The following is a 17,511-nucleotide window of genomic DNA, read 5'->3' on the forward strand; positions in this document are numbered from 1 at the left end:
ACGGAGTCTCCCACTCCCTCAGGGCTGTCACTGTCCCTGTGTCCAGTAGCCCCCCTGCCTCTGTGACAGAGTCTCCACTCCCGCAGGGCTGTCACTGTCCGTGTGTCCAGTAGCCCACCTGCCCCTGTGACAGAGTCTCCCACTCCCTCAGGGCTGTCACTGTCCATGTGTCCAGTAGCCCCCTGCCCCTGTGACGGAGTTGGCTGTCACTGTCCGTGTGTCCAATAGCCCCCCTGCCCCTGTGACAGAGTCTCCCACTCCCTCAGGCTGTCACTGCCCGTGTGTCCAGTAGCCCCCCTGCCCCTGTGACGGAGTCTCCCACTCCCTCAGGGCTGTCACTGTCCGTGTGTCCAGTAGCCCCCCTGCCCCTGTGACGGAGTCTCCCACTCCCTCAGGGCTGTCACTGTCCCTGTGTCCAGTAGCCCCCCTGCCTCTGTGACAGAGTCTCCACTCCCTCAGGGCTGTCACTGTCTGTGTGTCCAGTAGCCCCCCTGCCCCTGTGACAGATTCCCCCACTCCCTCAGGGCTGTCACTGTCCGTGTGTCCAGTAGCCCACCTGCCCCTGTGACGGAGTCTCCACTCCCTCAGGGCTGTCACTGTCCGTGTGTCCAGTAGCCCCCCTGCCCCTGTGACAGAGTCCCCCACTCCCTCAGGGCTGTGCACTGCCCGTGTGTCCAGTAGCCCCCCTGCCCCTGTAACGGATTCCCCCACTCCCTCAGGGCTGTGCACTGCCCGTGTGTCCAGTAGCCCCCCTGCCCCTGTGACAGATTCCCCCACTCCCTCAGGGCTGTGCACTGCCCGTGTGTCCAGTAGCCCCCCTGCCCCTGTAACGGATTCCCCCACTCCCTCAGGGCTATCACTGTCCATGTGTCCAGTAGCCCACCTGCCCCTGTGACGGAGTCTCCACTCCCTCAGGGCTGTCACTGTCCGTGTGTCCAGTAGCCCCCCTGCCCCTGTGACGGATTCCCCCACTCCCTCAGGGCTGTCACTGTCCGTGTGTCCAGTAGCCCACCTGCCCCTGTGACAGATTTCCCCACTCCCTCAGGGCTGTCACTGTCCGTGTGTCCGGTAGCCCCCCTGCCCCTGTGACAGATTCCCCGACTCCCTCAGGGCTGTCACTGTCCGTGTGTCCAGTAGCCCCCCTGCCCCTGTAACGGATTCCCCCGCTCCCTCAGGGCTGTCACTGTCCGTGTGTCCAGTAGCCCCCCTGCCCCTGTGACGGATTCCCCCACTCCCTCAGGGCTGTCACTGTCCGTGTGTCCAGTAGCCCACCTGCCTCTGTGACAGTTGTCTCCGGCTTCATATGGAGTTGGGGGCAGCTGTGTCTTTCTCAAATGAGCTGCTGGTTCACAGAGGATTCAGCTCAGACTTGGAAATTGAGTTTTTGAATCTAAATGGGATTTACATTTACCTCCATCGTGGATCCTTTGGTAGATTCAGTCTATTGTGTGGTCTGTGAAGATCATGTTGAGTTTCAGTTGTGCGTCCGGCATCTTGGCTCTGTCCCCTGGTCCAGGGGTGGCTGCCATGGCCACCTAGCAGCTGCATGGCCTGGAGTCTGTGGTCCTCCCTCAGACCTCTCCCCAGACTGACCTTAGTTCTCTAGGTGACCTTTGTCCAGCCACTGGGATCTACACAACTGGCGACCCATCCCCTTTTCTCCATCTGGTCCCTAAGCACATGGTGAATAACAGTCAAATGCCTTGTCAGAGGAAGCCCTGAATGTGATGTCCCAAACCTGTTCCCCTCCCAGTTGATATTTACTGTGACCTGCGTGAGGTATTGACTCTCTCCCAGTCTCAGAGTTCTCACCTGTAAGATGGGGCTCGGAGACCGTGGGAAGAGAATGCTCTGACAACGCCTGGAAATGTCCGTGGCAACGCAGTGTTGCCTGGCCTGAGCACATGGGCGCTCCGTCACCGCGGAAGTGGCCACACTCGAGGTCCTGTGGCCTACGCCAAGCCTGCCCTCAGGAGGGGCTCAGAGCGCCAGGCAGCACTCCTAACACTCAGGTTTCCTGTAGAACCCCGGGCTGTGTGTCCTGTGCCGTCCACTTGTCCAGCCCAGAGGGAAAGAGGGGCTGCAGGGAAGTAGCCCAACCCTGTGTGGGGAGGGATGCTCACCAGGGGCTCTGGCGGGACCGGCTGGACCCAGGGACGCTGTCATCGCTGTCATGCCCAACAGAGCGTTGCACTTTGGCGCCGTGGCTGCCAGGATGGGTGGCCGCCGATAGTGCGGGAACCCCATTCCCTGCCTCTCCGGGGCCGCCGTCCCCTCCTGGTGGGCTTTGGGGCATCTCCTCTCAGCCTGCCCATGGGACTTGCCTCTGGGTGGTGGCCTTTCTGGCTCCTGCCCTCTCCAGACCTCACGTGCTCCCTGCTCTGGCTCTGAAGGTCACCCTCCCCCTCCTCTCTCCCCCACTCCCCCCGGGGCAGGCATCGTCCCTTCCCTCCCTCTCCCTCTAGTTCCTTCTGCCCAGAAAAGGCTTTCCCTGGCTCCAGTGGCTCCCAAACCACAGCTCAGGGCTTCACCTCGAGATGAGTCAACTCCCTAGCCTGGTGTGAGAACCTTCCCCACTTGGGGACCCTCACAGAGGCCATTAGGAAGGAACCCCTCACTTGGCCCCTGCTGCGTGCTCTGCTGGCTCATGCTGATGCTGCGGTGGCCTGAGGGGAGGTGGTTGGCCCGGGTCACAGGCGGAAACTGAGGCTGGGGAAGTTGAAGCGACTTGTGCGAGGGCACGCAGCTCAGGGCAGGGTTGGGAGTCACACCGGTTAGGAAGCCATCTAGCCCCTTTGGCTGCCCACAGGGGCCGGGCCTTCAGGGCGATGCCAGCAGCCACCACGGTCAGAGGTGGCACAGGCACAGCTCTGCTCCGCACAGCCTCACACCGGGCCAGCAGGTTAGGGGGAACCACACGGACCTGCAGGTTGAAAATGTTGGCGATTTCACGTGGTCTAATGGTTAGGTCAGGCTCTAATCTGAGCAAGTGGCTCCAGTCACACTCCTGTCCTCATAAGCTCAGTGAGGTCCCAGCCTGCCTCTTGCCCAGCGTCCGTGAGGATCAGGCTGCCCCAGCCTCGTGCGAGGGACACCCAGGGCGTCCGCAGCCCAGACACACTCCCAAGGCGTGAGGCCGCGCACGGTGTCTGCAGGTTCTCACGCCCTGCTGTGCGAGTGCTGAGTGCTTGTTCACGCTTCTGGCCGTCCGTGTCTCTCCACCCTTCCCGCGGGCTGTGAAAAATCATCGCTCGCTTCCCTCTGTTAACAGGGTTCTCCAGTGCCCACGAGGTCACGAATTGAGGTGAGGCCTCCCAGTTAGCGTCTTTCAAATGTAACTCGCATGCCTAGGATGAACGAAACTCACTTAAAAAATAATTTAAAAGGATATAAACAATAAAACAAGACCCACGCTATTGGCTCCAGGCTTTCCCTGCCTGCCTCCGGCGCTGTTCCCCGCCCCTTCCCTCGCCCTGTCCCTCCACTGCGTCCAGGCAGTGCTCAGTTCCTGCAGAGGAAAGCCTCCCGCCCCGTCCGGCCTTCGTCCCACTGCTGTCTCCAGCTCTCTGAGCCCCCGACACCCTCGCCCAGCAGCCGAGATGGCTCTCAGTGACTCCGCTTGCTTAAGAATCAGAGCCAAACAAGATGTTCTGCTCTGTAACAACAGGCATCTTTTACTGGTGCCTGCCGTGTGCCTGGCATCTCCTACCCATCGTCCCGAATCCTTATGGCAGCTCTGTGTCCAGGTACAGGTTATCCTCAGACTCAGACAAGCGAAGAAACTGGCCCAGGCGACATGGCTGGGAAGCCAGGGTTCTCTCCCCCTTGAGCCAGAGGATGGCCGCGTCTTGGGCAGCTCTTGGGAGTCAGACAAGCCTGCCTGATAGAGGTTGTGTCGGGACCTTGGTACTGAGAGCTGTGTTGCCTGGGACTAGACACGTACCCTCTCTGAGCCTCACATGTGAAGTGGGCAGTGAGCAATATCTACCTGCTGGATTGCCTACGGATGAGAGATAACACAGGATAAGCTGGAGGAGCCAGCACTTGATAAAAGACAGCTCATGTTAATAGTATCACTGATGGGCCCTGGGCGCAGACAATGTACCAGGCAGTTTACACACTTTATCTCCGGCAACCCATTCTATGGATAGGAGCATTGAGGCCAAGAGAAGAGAAGTAACTTGAATAAGACACTTATCTTCCAGGGTGTTCCCTGGAGTTCCCTGCCCTCAGGGACCTTATGGGGAGCTGGGGAGACCACTCTCAGACATAGAAGGATTTAAAAGCCTCGATTTCTTCATCTTGATAAGTGTATTAGAACAGATCCTCTAGGAAGCCCCAAGTTTCAGACCAGGGGCCAGCCTGGTATAGAGGTGAATTCTCGGTGCTTCACAGCAGGGAGAGGTCCAGGCAGGCTGGGGAGGCTCCCTGGAGGAGGTGGCACTTGGAGGATAGTGGGAGAAAGAAAGGGCACTGCAGGAATGGGGCCTGACATGCGCAAAGCGCAGAGGTGAGAATGCCCTGTGTGCCCACGAGCTGGGAGACTCAATCGGACTGTGGCCCAGAGTGTTGGAAGGAGGGGAGAGGTCGGCTCAGGAGGGCCATATAGGTTGAGTGGTGTGAGGAGCGAAGACGGTGGGTGATGTGGTCACAGAGGTTGGCAGGGGCGGATCCTATAGGGCGTCACAGGCCGTGTCGGAGCTCAGACGCTGTGCTAAGTGTGACGGGAAGCTACTTGAGGGTTTTGAGCAGGGGCGTGGTGCAGCCTAGTTTGTGTCTCAGAAAGAAACCGCTGGCCACTGTGTGTGGAGTGGATTGCAGGGGTAAGGCAGCAGTAGAAAGACAGTGTGGTCTTGTGCAGATCCTGGCATGAGACCTGGGTGGGCAAGGGCAGGGGGGATCCAGCTTGTCCAATGGCCAAGAGTTTGAAATAAAATGACCCTCTGCCCACCAGACTGTGAGCCCAATTTAGGGTCCCGGATGAACAGCACAGGGCCTGGGTCCAGCCGTGCGACCTTTATCAAAATGTTCACGGCAACGAATGGGCCGTTGTTATGGCTAAAGCCCAAAGCGGGAGACGGGGCGCACTCCACGGAGCGCGTGGTCGGCTTCGGGACTCCCCCCGTTCTGCAGAGAGGAGTCCGGAGCCCCCGTACAGTGGCCCCTCTTCAGCCGTGGCTCCCGTGGGAGCCTTTAGGGGCCTTTGCTCTCATCATGCAGCTGAATCTTCAGGGCCCTGACTCTCCGTCCTCAGGAGCCCGAAGTCAAGGCCTGGCTTGGGGAGCAAATGGGTCTGGGCACCTATTCTTAATGCTGGGGCTTTAGAACCTGCGGTGGCACAGTGAGGCCACTGTCCCGTGTCCCTTCAAACCCTTCTCTGCCCCTTCCCTTAACCGCTCTGAGCCTTAGTTTTTTGTTTTTTTTTTAAAATATGTTTTTTATTTATTTTAGAAAAAGAGGAAGAGAGGGATGATAGAAACATTGATGAGAGAGAAACATCGATTGGCTGCCTCCTGCATGCCTCCCACTGGGGATCGAGCCTGCAACCTGGGCATGTGGCCTGCCTGGGAATCGAACCATGACCTCCTGACTCGTGGGTTAACGCTCAGCCACCGAACCACACCAGCCAGGCTGAGCCTTCGTTTTCCTCAGTAAAATGGGCTCCAATGCCTGCTCTTTGGGCTGTGGGGGACTAAATGACAGTCAGCACGGCCTGGCTCTGCCCAGTGCGGGTAAGGAGTGTGACTGTTCTACCACCAGACAAAGTGGGGAGGCAATGTCCCCTGAGCCACGCTCCTCCGGTAGGAGGGCAGCTGACATTCCTCCCACCCTGTGCTCCCCTCACATCAGCAGCACCCCTCTCCCTGCTCCCCCGCTCGCCGCCCCTCCCCCTCCCGCCTCCCCACGCCCTAGGAGAGGAAGCAGAGGCTCAAAGGGGTCTTTGCTTTCTTTGCCCAGTGACTCCGCTAGAAAGCAGCAGGGCTGGGTGTGAGGTGGTCTGGTTCGGGCTCCTCCCATCGCCCAGGCCTGGACTTCCAGAGTGGCCTTTCCCAGCTCCAAGTTGGATGTGGTGCCTCAGGGTCAGCTGTGGATGTGCGACTCCTGCCGCCCCGCCCCCTTCGGCCAGAGGCGTTTGCTGCTTGTGGGCAGAACATTAGAGGAACCGGAGACTCCCGTCTGGAGGAAGGCGTGTGCTGTCCTAGTAACCCTGAGGTTCCAGGCCAGGTCCCTCGCCGCCGATGAGTCTATTTACTCCTTCGTGGCAGCGTCCAGCGCACGTCACCGTGTGGCTGAGCTGTTGAGAGCGTGGGCTCCAAAGCCAAGGTGATGGGTCCAAATCCAGCTGCCGCCTACCCAGTTGGAGCTTTGGGGCAAGTGCGCAGGCTTAGGACCTGCGGGAGGAGATGACTCCTTCATGGACAGTGCCCGGCACAGACAACGCTCAACAATGGCGCTTCTTATAAGAAGCCCGAGCCAGCCCTGGCCGTGGCTCAGCTGTCTGGGGCGACGTCCTGTACACCAAAGGGTTGTGCGTGTGATTCCCGGTCAGCGTGTGTACCTAGGTTTCGGGTAACATCCTCAGTAGGAGCATGTTTGGCAGGCAACTGATGGATGTTCCTCACATTGCTCTTCCTCTCCCCCTCCCCCTCCCCGTCTCTCTCCTCCTCCCTTCCCCTCCCCCTCCCATCCTCTATCTATAATCAATAAAAACATATCCTGGGGTGACGATGAAAAAGAAAAGAAAGGAAAGGAAGGGAAGGGAAGGGAAGGGAAGGGAAGGGAAGGGAAGGGAAGGGAAGGGAAGGGAAGGGAAGGGAAGGGAAGGGAAGGGAAGGGAAGGGAAAAGGAGCCCTGAGTGAGAAGCCAGCGCCTTCCCAGGAGGAAGGAACCACTGGTGGTATCAGACATCCTGGGGTCCTTGTTGGGAGCTAGAGACTTTTAGGGGTGCCTTTAGGGAGGGGCTTGCTCAGGGCCCTCCCCCCATATCTGCAGCCAGACCCAGGGCTCAGCGGTGCAGCCACCAGGGGAACCAGGGGACGGCTGGTGGAGGGAGTTTGCCAGCAGCGCGGCAGCCAGGCTCCTTGGTAAAAGGGTTCTTTCCCCAGGAGCTGAGATCTGACAGATTATCCGGAACAAAGGCTAATTAGGAACAGGCTTTCAGGCAGGAAGTCTTTCATCATGAGCTTGGTAAGTTTTCACCGGCTGCTGCTGGCGTCGGGCAGAGGGAACCTCCTCCGTCCAGGGTCCAGGGCCGGGCGCTGGGCAGGTCTCACCGATGCCCGTCCTCACCCGAGGCCTAAGGCAACGGCTGGTCTGGGAGGCCGCAGGCCAGCGAGCCTGCTCTCCCTGTGCCCCTCTGGGCGAGCCCTTCCTCACCCGCCGGTTTCCCCACTCTACAAAGGGGGCTACAGGATCCCGGGAGAACTTTCTAGACCCAAGTGGTGGCAGCCCTGGCACGGAAACAAACAGGCCCTGGCACGGAAGCAGGCCCTCTGGGCCCTCGCCAAGGAGTAAAATTAAGCCAGCAGTAGTAGGAGACACGGCCCTCCTTCCAGCTGCCCAGACCTCGGCCTCCTCCTCCCCACCCGGGCACCCACCGGCCCTGTTCCTAGAGCAAGCACATGCCCTCTTCCTGTCTAAGTTGGTGGCTTTCTGGCCTTTGATTTTAATCTCGACGAACATGATTTAGAGTCCCAGCGACGGCGCCGTCAATAGTATATGACAGGGCGCTCGCCGGGAAGCGTGGCAGCTGCGCGGTGCAGAGCCCTCAGTCCTCCCACCTCCAGCTGGGCCGGCACAGCCACAGCCACAGGTGCTTTGCCTGGCAGGAGGTCTCCAAAGCTTCACCAGCTGTAATTGGTAAGAGGGCAGAGCGTCATCCTGTACACCAAAAAGGCACGTTAGGTCAGGCTTGCAGAGCCACCACTCATGACTGAGCGGGGACCGGGTGACTGTCACTCTGGGCAGCCTGGCCCCGCCCCCACCCCTGGGGCGCTGGCAGGTCCTCCCTCTGGAGCTCTGCTCCTTTGTCTGTAAGGGGGCGGGAATGGCAATAATATGGGTGCACCAGGTCAGTGGGGATTAAATGAGATCACGGATGAGTGAAGTATTTCAAAGAGGAGAAGTGGTGGTACAAAGGAGGAGGAGGAGGAGGGGGAGGGGGAGGGGAGAGGGAGGAGGGGGAGGGGGAGAGGGAGCGGGAGGAGGAGGGCGAGGGGGGTTTGATGGAAGGAAGAACCTGAGGCAGCCTTGACAGGCTTCGGGGAGAGCAGGGCGCTGCTGCCACCTCAGCTCTGTCACAGCCTTTTCCCAATTAGCCGTGTGACCTCGTCAGAACCCCCGACCCCCGTTCCCCTGCCTCTCTTTTCTCATTGGTTGAGAGGATTTGGTTCCTTCGGCTCTGAGATCTCTAGGCTGAAGGCAACTTGTTAATCAATGAATGTTTATGGAAATCACTGGAGGGACCAGGACTGTGTGTGTGTGTGTGTGTGTGTGTGTGTGTGTGTGTGTGTGTTTAGGGGTTGGAGGTGGATGGTGGTGAGCCGAGGGTCAGGTCAGGGACACGCACCTGTGCCACCTGAGCTGGAGAGCCACCCCGACCCCACAGGAAGAGACAACAAGGTGGAAGGCACAGCAGGCACCGAGGAAGTTCAGAGGCTGGGCAGTCTCCTACTATCCGTGAGACTGGCTGGGGCAGAGCTCCAGCCTCATGCGTAGCATTAGCCTCTTCTTGGTGAGGGACCACCTCAGCTCCTCCTTGATCGGGAGCCAGATCTGCCTGCGCTCACACCCTCTCCCTGCCACCCACTTGCTGTGTGACCTTGGGCAAGTCCCTCCATGTCTCTGAGTTTTATCTTAGTTAATTTATCTGTGAAATGGAATAATAATAGTACAGCCTCATAGGATTGTTGTGAAGATTAAACGAGTTAATATATGGGAAACACGTGGTGGCTGGCACACAGTAGGGCGGCTATTACCGGTTATTACAGGTACTGGAGGCCTCCTCTGCAGCAGACGCGGCACAGGGCTCCGGGCACATGCCCTTCCCCCTCCCTCGGGAGCAGGGGTGGTTTGCTCTGTCAGCGATGAGGACATGCAGCCTCTCAGGGTTCCACGTTGTCTCACGTAGATAATGAGCAACAGACCGTGGGCCGTGGGGGTCCCGGGGCCCTGGCCGGGCTACCCCCCTGCACCACCCTGGCTCTGGGCATTGGCGGGCGTTGAGACGGATGTTGGGAGACCTCCGGGTTCCTTGTGGCCGCTTGCCTCACTTGCCTGACCTGGGTTCTCTCTCAGCCCTGCACCAGCCCTTGTCCCAGGGCAGTTCGGAAGGACAGCTGCCCTCCAGCCCCCATAATCCCCAACACCTGTGTGAGGCGGTGCTCCCGGGAGCCATTTAATTTAGTTCTCAGAGAAGTTTCAAGTCTGCCTCCCCTTCGTGGGTCTGGCTGGAGCCGATGACATGTAACTAATGCTGCTTAATTGCTATTCCCCGGGCTTAGTCAGGAGGTTCCAGGAGCCCTCGGAGCATGTCAGGGGCTCCCACTGGGTTTCGTTGCCCCGGACAAGAAGTGAGCTTCTCAGAGGGCGAAAATCCTGATTTCCAGGCTCTTTTCTCATTTGTGTTTTCTTTCTTCCTCCCCCTGGGGGGCTGCCCCGGGTCCCCTTAGGTCAGGGAGGCCCCCACACCTCCTGGATTGCACAGTCCCTTCCCCAATTACGCACACAGACCCTAGGGCCCTCTGCACCAGACTCACTTGGTAAAACAAAGATTTGGGGGCTTCTCTTCGGCTTTGTTGGTCTGAGAGTTCCTGTGCTATGGGGTTTGGTGGCCTGTGCCCCAGACTGTGGGCCGTGTGAGGCCCCTCATATCCTCAGACCCCGGAGTGTGGACAGGGGCTCAGAAAGGACCGGGTGTTTCTGAGCTGGGAGTGTTCTGGGCTAGCTCGGCTCTGCTCACAGGTGGCGAGGGGTTCACCCACCGGCCCCTCCTTCCCAAGTACACAGACCTCATGCCTTTGTGTGCTCCCCACTGCTAACACCTCCTTGCTCCAAGCCCTTCCTGCTGGAAAACTCAACACTTCTGTGTAGGATGAAATAAGCCGCACTGATTTTTTTAACATCAGTTCAGTTGTGTTCCTACCAGCATTAATAGGGGTGTAAATTGGGCCTGACAGGGACCCGGTGGCTTCCTGGAATTTTAAAAATCCAGGTTTTCGCATGTATTTCCTTTGTTATTAGCTCAAGTAATGAAAGCTGTAAACCATCTTTAGTAAGTCCCCGGGTTGTAGGCTGCACAGGCCTTTGTGCCAGGGCACATGTTAATTACCCCTGCGTCCTGGTAATTCATCACTGCCCGCCCGGCTCACCACCCCCTTTCCCGCTCTAGGAGACATGGGGGCCCCGGAGTCCCCCTCCCTGTCCTGTTTCCAGGGGAACTCCATTTTCTCCTCCAGCAGCAGATCCATCTCCAGGGAATTCCCCTCTGTTGCAGCTTCAAGTGCCATTTTAAAAGCATCTGTCATCTCCCCTAATGGGTGTTTTCCTTGCTGGCGGAAAGAGGGGTACGCAAAGAATGCTGTCTCCGCCTGCACTGGGCTTTCTCCAGAGTCCTGCTTGGGGGTGGGAGTGGGGGTACAGGTGTCTGAGGGAGGAGGCGATGCACTGAGGGAGAGGAATGGCCCAGTTTAACGGAGGATTCTCTTGAAACAGGGTGTTTACCTGGAAGATTCTGCCTTCAGGAGAAATTTTCCTTTTGTCTGAAGACAGGCGGTGTGAAGAATTAGAAAGAGCAGGAGAGGCAAATGCAGGAGCTCTTTTGGAACACGGGTCAGACATGATAAGGTTTAGACTGAATTTAGGCGATGGGGCAGGAACCCAGTCTTATTCAACTCAAAGTCCCCCCGTTGCCTTGCACACAGTGGGGCTTCTATAAGTACCTGTGAAGTAAAACTCATCTTTGATTTTTATAATGCTTAAAGGCTCCGGCCAGTTAGATGAAATAAAAAAAAACACAGGGGTGGGCCAAAGTAGGGTTACAGTTGTTCCTGTAGAAAATGATACAATAATTAATAAATAATCATACAACAATAAACTGTTTCATGGACTCGCAACTGTAACCCTACTTTGGCCCACCCCGTGCAATGGCCTTTGGCGTTAGACATACCTGGCTCTCGAGCCCAGCTCTGCCTGTGTGTGTGGACGTGGGCGAGTCACTACACCTCTGCGTCTCCGTTTCCTCGCTTGTGCAGTGGGGACAATTCGGGGTCTTTGTGGGAACCAAATAGGATAATGCCCTGCTTGTCTACGGAGCTTCAGTGGGGGCTCAGTCAACGTTCGTTTTCTTCCTTCCTCCCGCACTGGGCCTCAGCTCCATCTGCACGTGAGAATCACCTAGGAAACTTTAAAACACAGTCACTCAGGCCCCGCCCGTGGAGATCTGGGTTTAATCTGTGTGTGTGGGGGGGGGGGGGGGGGGGCAGGGGGGGCGGAGCTTGAGTATGGGTGTTTTTAAAAAGCTCCTATTAAAGGATACATTTTTAAAAGGTAAAATCATTAATCCCATACAAATATAAAATGAACACATGGCAAAGATTTAACTTGTTAATTAATGAGGGAACCAGTAAGAGTTGCAACTAGTTCAAATACAGCAGGTCCTCAACTGAGGTCCCTTTTCAATGTCATTTTGTGATAATTTTGATGAGGTGCCATGGGAACGTAACTCTTGTTTACACCCATTAGCCTGTGGTAAAATTAGTTTCATTATACGTCACTTTTCTTAAAGTCACAGGACCCACCGGTGACGTTCAGTGAGGACTTACTGTAATCCAAATAACACACACATATGGCCAATCAGGAATGCTGAAAAGAATTTATAAATACATGCAAAGCTGGTCAATAGCCAGAGGGTAATAATCAAATAAGCAGTTGCATACCACCTTACTGCATTTATTTGTTTTTCTTCGGACAAGAATCATTTGCATTACTCTACGCCAGTGGTTCTCAACCTTGGCTGCACATTGGAATCACCTGGGAATCTTTTTAAAATCCTGATTTCTGGGCCTCATCCTCCGCAAATTCTGTTTCTTTGTTACTAATGTTGTGGCCTCACCCCATAACAAAGAAACAGAATTTGCGGAGGATGAGGCCCAGAAATCAGGATTTTAAAAAAAGATTCCCAGGTGATTCTAACGTGCAGCCAAGGTTGAGAACCACTGCTCTACGCCTTCCACAATTCACAGAGCTGTAAGGCCTCTCATAGATGATGGAAGGTGCGGACCTCTGCGAAGTCAGACAACTGGACTAGTGTGTGACGAGGAGCACCCAGCAATCTGCTTTTCCGCACGTTTCCATATCTCACACGTCCCCAGCGATTCTCATGTGCAGCCACAGGGGAGGACCCTGCCGTAGACCCTGTATGCAGCGGTTAGCACCGTTAGCACTCTGTATTGGAGGTGTTTGTTTATGAGTCGTCCCACCAATAATATAGAAGCCCCTCAGTACAGGGTTCACGTTCCGTTTACGTTTTTAGCTCAGCACCCAGCACACTGCCTGGGCCATAACAAGTGCATCACAACTGTTCATTCAATTAATAACTGAATTGATCGGATAACTTTAAGAAGTAAGCCAGACAAGTAGTATTCTCCGTCTTCTGCTGAGGAAGCAGGCTCTCAAAGGCTCTGACCAAGTCACACAATTAGCTTATGATGAAGTCAGGACTCAAGCCCACTCATCCATTTCCTCACTCAGCCTCACTGCATTCGACAGTTCCTGAGTGCCTACTGTGTGCCAGCCGCCGGAGCAGTGCGCTCCTGCTGCCCTTGCCCCGTAGCGAAATGTGGCTTAGAGCATGGCCAGAAGGCCTGTGCTGGCGCCTTGAAGTCAGCGATCATTAGCTGTGTGACCCTGGACATAGAGGTGGAAAGAGCCTCCGTAGATTCTCGTCAGGGCATGTGGTGAGTGCAGCAATAGGACGTGAGGAAGATCATGGGAGCAGAGGGGAGGGGTGGGAGTTGGAGAGCAGGACTTCCGGGATCTGAGTCTTCAAACCTCAGCCATTGGCCCCCATGGTGACCAACGAGGAGGCAGTGGTCAAGAGGAGAAAACGGCGAGTCCTGTCCACTGCCACAGCACAGGAGAGTTAGCTGATGGGATTGACAGGGCAGGAGAGTGGTTAGACCGAGGGGGTAAAGCTGCCAATCTAGTGCCCCTCAGAGGGCCCACCCTGCCTTGGGGGCGGTTCTCTTTGCAGGTTCCTAACTCCTCTCAGGGTAGAAGGGGACACTAGGCTCTGCCCCGATAGCGGGGACCTTGCCCACCACACGTGAGAGGGGCCCACTGCTGGCATTTTCCTGGGCGGCAGAGCCCCATCATCAAGGAGGACAAGCACTCAGGATTGAGTTTTTCATTTTGGTAATTACTGCCCAAGTCAGACAACAAGTTTATATGTTAAGAAAGATTAAGCTATTTAAAATATTTATTGTGCATCTGCCCGCTGTGCACTTTGGAGAATACTGTGCCCTCCTGTCGTGGAGGGCAGAGTATGGGCTCCTGCGCTTTATCTTTATCCATGTCTCTTTTTGAAACAAAATCTCACAAAAAATGTCCAGTGACTGAGCAGATGTAAGACAGCTGCTTTGATGGAATTGGTGGCCTGGGGTCAGCCCACACTGCCCCTCCTCCCAGGCCTGGAAGACCCCTGGGAACTCAGGGCCCCGTGAACCACAGTGTCACTCTCCAGGGTTCTCAAAGGGCGGTGCCTGCACCCGCAGTGGCAGCATCACCTGCATTTTTTTAGAAATGCAGATTCTCAGGCATCACCCTGAACCGATTGAATCGGAGCCTCTGGGAGTGAGGCCTGACTCTCGTTTTAACAAACGCTCCAAGTGATTCAGATGCCCAGAAATGGGGAGGGAAGGGGATTCAATTATTGTCTCATGTGTGAAAAATTCTAGAGTATATGCTGCAGGGGACACCAAGAAAGTCAAGTCTGTGTATTAGTTATCTACCGCCGCGTAACAAACTAGCCCAGGGTTTAGCCACTGAAGCAATAGGGTCATGAATCTGGAGGCAGCTTTGTGGGATCCCCTACCTCACAAGGCCATAGTCGAGGGTGTTGGCCAGAGCCTCGATCATTGCCAGGTTCAGCTGGGGCAGGGTCCACGTCTAAGTGGTCAGTGGTTGTTGGTAGGATTCCGATTCTTAGGGGTGGGCTGGCTGTCCTTAGTTCCTTATCACATGGGCCTCTCCATTGGGCAGCTCACAGCACAGCAGCTGCCTTCATAAAGGTGAGCCAGCTAGAGAGAAGAGGGTGCCCGAGACGGAAGTCATAGTCCTTTATAACATAATCTTGGAAGTGACCTGTACTCTAGTCTGTTCATTAGAAGTGAGCCACGAGGTCCAGCCCACATTTAAGGGGAGGGATTGCGCAAGGGCGTGGATGCCAGGAGGCGGGACCTGACCCCACTGTCCCTGTCTCTGCCCTTGCACTTACATGGGGGCGTCAAATAAGGACACACCTAGGGAAGGAGGGTGGTCACAGGGCAGCACGGGGCCAGGTCCGAGGCCCCGAGCCCAGGGCTCCCTGCGCCGCCAGCCTGGCCCCGAGGTCCACGCCCCGTCTCCTCTTGCAGTTCGGACGCACCGAGGTCATCGACAACACTCTCAACCCCGACTTCGTGCGCAAATTCATTGTGGATTACTTCTTCGAGGAGAAGCAGAACCTCCGTTTCGACCTGTAAGTGGAAGCTGGTGCCGAGGATGGAGCTGGGGAGGAAGCAGTGTTGGGAGGTGCGGCCACAGGACCTATGGTTGGGCAGGGGGTCCCCTTTCCAGGGAAGGGGGGCAGTGGTGTTAGAGGAAGCCCAGGTTGGCCTGGGATAAAGGTGACTATTAGCTGGAGTCCAGCCTCATTGGGAGAGGAAGGGAGGTGGGAGAGGGGACAAAGCACCCCCATTGTTCTCAGTTAAGTGGGAGGCACTGAGCAGCCACCTGACTTGGCGGGGTACTGGGGGTTGAGGAGAGATCTTGGGGACAAGTCTAGCTCCAGCTCTGGCAGCCCTTTTCTCCCCAGGTGACAGGGAGGACCCCATTGGCCTCTCCCCGGTCCAAGCTTTCCTGGTATCAGAGCCCGTGTTTTGGGAGCTGGGGTCCTGACTGGGACTGGGTTGGGCAGGACCCCTTCACCACCTCTGTGTTTTCTGCAGATACGACGTTGACTCGAAGAGCCCTGACTTATCCAAACACGTGAGTCCCACCTGTCACTGCCCAGCAATTCTACCAGTTTCTTAAATGCCAGTCCGAGCCAGCCTTGCTTCCCTGTGACCGAGTGTGTGTGTCCGATGCGGGTCCTGTCGTTTCAGAGCCATCACACTTCCGGGGGGTGGGGGGGTGGGGGTGCTGGATGGCTGTGAGCAGAGTGGGCGACACTGGTCTTTTCTGTACTCCGATGTGCAGGATTTCCTGGGCCAGGCCTTCTGCACCCTCGGAGAGATTGTGGGGTCCCCCGGGAGCCGCCTGGAGAAGCCCCTCACGTAAGTGTAGAGGAGAGTGGGCCTGTCTGGGTTCCTTCTTCAGTGATGGGCCAACTTCCTGCCCAGCCCTGCAGAGGGCAGGCTGCGAGGAGGGGTGAGGAGTAAGAGACCCCATGGGCCCTCCCCTTGCAGGGCTTTTAACCAATTACCTTGGAGGAACCCCAGCTGGTTATTAGAGCCCCATATTGCTAGGACGGCCCTGGGATGCTATCTCATCCCCCAGCCCTTTCCTTGTAGAGGGGAAGAACCCAAAGGCCAGAGAGGGGAAGTAACTTGTCCAAGGCCACACAGCTAGGAAGTGGGAGAGCTGGGGTTTGTTGAATGGAGGGTTCTACTCACATTGCACGTGCTCAGATTGTTCACCCTCGGTGTGGGCCGGAGCGGGTACAGTGAGGCCCTCCCCATCTCACGCTGCCCCTGACGGCCCGCATTAAAGGGTGTTAAGTGCTTGCAGGGGGAAGCCGTTATTCTGAGCAGGCTCTGGGATGGAGACCCAAGGCTTCTCACGGCGCAGTCTGAGGGTGACCAGGTGGTGGGGGTGACCTCTCTTGTCCCCATTTCTCAGGAAACGCCAGGAGCCAAGCCCAGGCAAGAGAGGCCTGAAAACTGGCATAAGCACCCAGGTCCTGGGCAGGGTGGGCAGGAGAGAGGGATCAGGCTGGGTGGGGCACACCCCCAACTTGCCTCTGCCAAGTCCACACTGGCTGCTGTCCCCTCACATGATCAGTAATTGCAGAACCTGTTATTATGAGTGTGTGTAGGGGGTGGGGGGGTCTCTCTCCAAGGCCCTGTCTCTGACTCCCTAGTAACTGTGAGTAACTTCAGGGCCCCCAGAAAGGCCTCCCTGTCCCCCAAAAGGTCACCACCTCCGGGCTCACAGAAAATAATGATAACAGCTATCATTTGTTGAAAACAGGGAGCAAACTCAGGTTAGGGGGGCTCTGAAGCATAGAATGTGGGAACCCAGGAGTGAGTGTGTGTCTGCCCCTCTCAGCTCCCAACTGCCTGGGTCAAAAGCCCATGAGCCACTTGCGTCAGGTTTCTACCCGCTGTCACCTGGTGCCCCTTGGGGGGATCGAGGGAGACCTGGGTAGGAGGGGCCTGGGGAGCTGTGCCTTCAGGGGAAGCAGATCTAAACCGTGGGGGCTGGGAGATGTTCGGTGTTGCTGGAGGAGGGGACCTCTTCTGTCCACTGAAGGGTCCAGTGCCTCAGGGCAGTGGTGGTCTTGGCCTGGCCTGTGGGCAGCTCCGATCACCAGGCCTCTGCTCTGGGCCAGACAGCTTTGCTTCTGTGACCCCGTGGGATCCCTCCGCACTTCCCCACTCCGCAGCCTGGGCCCAAGGCTCAGAGAGGTGCAGTGGTTCTCAGGCTGCAGGGGCCTCACACCCCCTGGAGGGCTTGGTAAACAAAGATGGTGGGGCCTTTCTAGCATATTCCCAGGCGGTACAGATGCCGCTGGCCCGGAACCCCTCTTTGAGAACCCCTGAGGTAGCGTCACCCAGGACTTTACAACCAGGTTTTGGGAGAAGACCTGTGCCTTTTGGTCCTACCTTGATGTTTGATCCAGGACAGAAACCTGTCTCCACGAATCCAGAAGCCATTGCTCTGCCCTCTCAGGACAGGGAGCTTAGCTCACGACCCGCTCTCTTCCTCTCCGCACAGGATAGGAGCGTTCAGCCTGAACTCCAGGACGGGCAAACCCATGCCGGCTGTGTCCAGCGGGTAGGTCCCCAGACATCTCTGGCTGGAGTCCTCAGACCCTCCGCCAGCTCTGCAGAGGGGCCTCGAGTCCTGGCCCTGTCCCACTCCCGCCACCGTGCGTCCAGCCTGGCCGGGGACAGAGGGCCCGGTCCCTCCGCAAGGGCTCAGGCACTTTGGGGCACTCTGCATGTAGCTGACCCCGCCCCCATCCAGGCTGGAGCCCCAGTGGCTCCCGGGACTTTGTGAGCAGCGTGGGGCCTAGAGGTAGGGGCTGTT

General features: G+C 56.9%; 1 protein-coding gene across 2 annotated transcripts in view; it reads left to right on the top strand.

Annotated features, from left to right (window-relative positions):
• The window catches only part of CPNE5 (copine 5), an 85,192-nt gene that overhangs the window by 20,596 nt on the left and 47,085 nt on the right, over positions 1 to 17,511 (top strand). For both annotated transcript variants that reach the window (XM_036317588.1, XM_036317590.1), the window contains exons 4-7: positions 14,634 to 14,737; positions 15,207 to 15,246; positions 15,457 to 15,533; positions 17,197 to 17,256. In XM_036317588.1, coding sequence (XP_036173481.1) covers positions 14,634 to 14,737; positions 15,207 to 15,246; positions 15,457 to 15,533; positions 17,197 to 17,256 — 281 coding nt within the window. The remainder of the gene's footprint in view (positions 1 to 14,633; positions 14,738 to 15,206; positions 15,247 to 15,456; positions 15,534 to 17,196; positions 17,257 to 17,511) is intronic.

Source organism: Myotis myotis, unplaced genomic scaffold (assembly GCF_014108235.1).
Source record: "Myotis myotis isolate mMyoMyo1 unplaced genomic scaffold, mMyoMyo1.p scaffold_m19_p_7, whole genome shotgun sequence".
Classification (NCBI taxonomy): domain Eukaryota; kingdom Metazoa; phylum Chordata; class Mammalia; order Chiroptera; family Vespertilionidae; genus Myotis; species Myotis myotis.